Raw genomic sequence first — 4,178 nt, forward strand, 5'->3', positions numbered from 1 at the left:
CACTGGTGCAGTATTGAAAGGAAAGGAAAATTTCCAGTGACGCGCGGGTTTTCCCCGCTCATCACTATGTCTTTCCTTTTACAATCGAGGTTTTTACAAAGATCGAGAACGAAATTATTTACAAAGGAGTATACAGGAAACGTTTTTCGGAATTAACAGATATATATTTAAATTTACACAATTTTAAGATTCAAATAGTTTTACACAATTTTATATTTATTTTAGGTTTAATTTTATTTTATTTTAGGTTTAATTTTATTTTATTTTATTTTATTTCAATCAAATTCTTAACACTCCCGCCCAGGTAATACATGCAAAGCGTGTTATTACCGACAATTTTAATTTCGATAATTGGCTTAAGTGATTTCTAGGGGACAAAGTGATTGCAATGACCGCCTGATATGGTTTCCGTTCGCGGTACGAAGAATGCAACTACGATATTTTTTGTCACGTCCTATGTGAATTTCAGTGACAACTCCTAATTTCCAAAATTGTTTAGGCACCTTGTTTTCGTGAATCAGCATTACATCTCCGATCTGAATGATCGTTTCTTTGTTAGCGAGTGCTATTTTGTGCGCCGAGCCAAGTTCTTTTATGTACTCGTCTCTCCAGCGAGTCCACAATCGATTTATTATTGCGGCTCGATACTTCATGCGATTGGTAAAGTCCTGACGCGTTTTGGGGATTTCTCCCTCCTTAAGTTGAAGTGGAGGTAGGCAGGTTACACGTTTGTTTATGAAAAACTGCGAAGGGGTCAATGGCGAGGGTTCGTTTACGTCATTGAACACGTACGTGATTGGTCGAGAGTTCACTATCGCTTCCGTTTCAGCGAGCGCGGTTTGCATTTCCGACGGTGTGAGGGTGGCGCGGGCTAAGATTTTCTTGAGAGTGGTTTTCGTAGACCTGACTAGTCGCTCCCACCAGCCCCCATGCCAGGCGGCGCGTTCCACGATGAAACGCCAAGTGATACCTTTCCTTCCGAAGTACTCTTTCACTTCGTCGTTGTTGATTTTATCCCAAATGATTTTTAAGTCTTTGTTTGCGCGATGAAAGGTTTGGGCGTTGTCTGTGTACACGATTTGTGGAATTCCAAACAACGATATCATCCTTGTTAACGCGAGTAAGAACTCGTAGGTTGATAGTGTAGGTACCATCTCCAGATGCATAGCGCGGGTTACGGCGCATGTAAAAAGGCATATGTATGCCTTTTGCATGTTGTTAGCGACCTTGACCATGATTGGGCCAGCGAAATCAATGCCCACAATTTCGTATGGTTCTGCTTGATTAATTCGTTCCTTCGGCAGAAGAGCGGTTTCCACCTCGCCTTGTTTGGATTTATATAAACGACATATTAAACATTTGTTTATGACGGTTCTGGCTAATTGTCTCGCTGACAGCACCCAGTAGCGTTCTCGGGTCTGAGTGACGGTACTTTGTATCCCGCCGTGGATGACTTGTTTGTGGCTTCTCGTCATAATCATTTCGGAAAGGCGTTGTTGTTTTTCCAATAGTATAGGATGTTTTTGCGCATATGTCATATTAGATTCTGTTAATCTTCCTCCCACGCGAAGAAGCCCATCCTCGTCCAAGAAGGGTTTGAAACTGACGATTTTTGATGTACTCTTCATTGGTTCGTTTTTCTTCAGAGATGCGATTTCTTCTCCAAAGTCTTTGGACTGGATACATTTCAGCCATTCAATTTCCGCCGAATTCATTTCCATGGCAGTAATTGGTCCCTTTCGTCTATCAATTTTCCGAGCGAAGTCGGGGAATCTTTGAATGTAAGCTGTGACTCGTAGAACCCTTTCTAATGCGCTGTTATTTTCAAGTGTGAGGAATTTACTCAATCCAGGGCTGTCTTCAATTCTGACTGCAACCACGGTTTTACGTCTTGCTTCTTCGACTTCGTCTGGAATTGGTAGTCCTTTAAACTTGTCTTCGGGCCACTCTAATTTGTCCAGTTTCAGCCAGTGAGGGCCTTCCTTCCAAAGTCGGCTAGAAGTCATTTTTTCTACTGGCATTCCCCTAGACGGGAAGTCTGCCGGATTGTTTTCTCCAGAGCAGTGATACCAGTCAGTTTGGTTTGTGTTTTTCTGAATTTCAGAAACTCGGTTTTGGATAAAAACCTTCCAAGTTTGCGGTGACTTTTTTATCCAATGGAGTGCGATACTCGAATCGGTCCACATTGTTGTGGTCGTGTCCTTCGATGGTAAAACTTCTTTTAACTTTTTTACGAGGCGCGACCCTATAAGACATCCCATCAGCTCCAGTTGTGGAAGTGTGGGCGTGTTTTTTAAGGGTACAACTCTGGCCTTTGAAGCGACCATCGTAACTCCTGTTTTTCCAGTTGAGGTGGTGTAGCGAAGGTAGACTACCGCTGCATACGCCTTTGTTGACGCATCGCAGAAGCAATGAATTGAATACTCGGCGACATCGTTTTCTTGGCCGAAGTAATGCCTTGGTAATTTAACGTTTTTTAGGTTTGGCATTTCCTTACACCATTTTTTGAATTCGTTGGATTCGACCTCTGGAAGTTCCTCGTCCCATCCTAGCTCTAGCTTCCATACTTGTTGGAGGAGCATCTTGGCCCGAATTGTATATGGGCTCAAAATTCCTACAGGGTCGTAGATTTGGGCGACCGCGCTTAGGACGTAACGTTTTGTGTTTTTAGAGTTTCGTAGAACTTCGTGGAGAGACGAAAGGTCAAAGGAGAAATTGTCTGATGTGGGGTCCCACAAGAGACCTAGGACCTTTTGTGTTTTCACTTCCGGTTGGAAGTCGATTTCAATTTCATTTTCGGAGTACTTGCTTTTGTCACTCCAGATTTGACGCAGCTCTTGGGAATTTGTAGACCATTTTCTGATTTTCATTCCGGCCTCACTCAGGATTCTTGTGACGTCGGTGGCTAGTTGGCTTGCGTCATCGATTTCATCTTTTCCATCCAAAAGGTCGTCAACGTAAATACTTTCTTGGATTGCTTTGGCGGCTTCAGGATCGCTTTCAGTGTATTTTTCTGCATGGATTTTTATGGTTGCGCCAAGGAGGAAAGGCGAACAGGTTACCCCAAAAGGAACTCTAGCCATCTGGAGAATCTCGTATTCGTTTTCGGAGATCGTACCGTTTTCTTCCTTAGTCCACAGAAACTTGACGGAGACTCTTTCTTCTGGCGCTAACGCAACCTGAAGAAAGGCCTTTTCGATGTCCGCAATCAATGCGATTTTGTGACTGCGAAATCGAAGTAGTAACTGGAGAAGGTTGGGGTTTAGGTTTGGTCCACTCAGCAGACAGTCGTTTAGGGACGGTCCGCCTCGAATGTGTGACGAGGCGTCGAAGACCACGCGTAGCTTCGTGGTAGTGCTGGCTTCCCTTCTGACCGGCTGATGCGGTAAAAAATAAGTTCCCGCCGTAACTGCGACTCCATCAGGGGCCCTTTCAGCAATTCCCAAAGCAAGTTGTTCATCGATGATGGTTTTGTAGTTTTGATATAGGATTGGGTCTTGAATGAACCTCTTATTCAGTCCATTCATTCTTTTGGTTGCGATGGTTAGGTTGTCTGGTAATGTTTCTTTCGACGTTTTCCAAGGTGGCTTGACAACGTAACGACCGTTCTCAAACGTAGTTTCGGCCCTGAAGGTGTCCATAACTTCGTCGTCCATGGGCGTTTTCTCCTGATTCTGAAGTATGCCAATTGACTCCAGGTCCCAAAGTGTTTTGTTTAGCTCGATATTTTGAAGCCTGATGTTTAGTACTTTTATTTTTACGGCGTTAGTCAGGATCTGGTCGTTTTCTACTGGTCCCTGAATGGCCCAGCCAAAGATAGTTTCGACTGCCACTAGTTTCTCGGAGAATCGATCGGTTTTTCTGGTGACTGCGTCGAAGTAGTAGTCGGCGCCTAGTAGTAAGTCTATGTCGTCGCTGTTGACGCAGTCTGCGCTAGCTGGATCTGCAAATTGATATCCCATGGTTCTGAAATAGCTTTCGATTTTCTTGCTATGTATGCTTGTGATTGCTTGGCAGACGTACGGGACTTCGATTGCGATTATTTCCAGTTCTTTTTTGGGGTGTTCTCGGTTTTGAAGAATGACCTTGACTTGTTTGCGGGTTACTGTCCTCGGATGTTGGTTTCCGAATTCTCCTATTTCCACGGTGACTTTACCGACGACCGGTAGCTTGAGTTT

General features: G+C 44.0%; 1 protein-coding gene across 1 annotated transcript; it reads right to left on the reverse strand.

Moving 5' to 3' along the window:
- Positions 1 to 356: 356 nt before the first annotated feature.
- Positions 357 to 3,962, reverse strand: LOC149936089 (uncharacterized). The gene has a single exon (XM_090153619.1). The coding sequence runs from the start codon at positions 3,960 to 3,962 to the stop codon at positions 357 to 359; it is 3,606 nt and encodes a 1,201-aa protein (XP_090009745.1).
- Between the last annotated feature and the right edge of the window lie 216 nt (positions 3,963 to 4,178).

This window comes from Leiobunum rupestre, chromosome 7 (genome assembly GCF_980474605.1).
Source record: "Leiobunum rupestre chromosome 7, qqLeiRupe1.1.hap1, whole genome shotgun sequence".
NCBI lineage: Eukaryota > Metazoa > Arthropoda > Arachnida > Opiliones > Sclerosomatidae > Leiobunum > Leiobunum rupestre.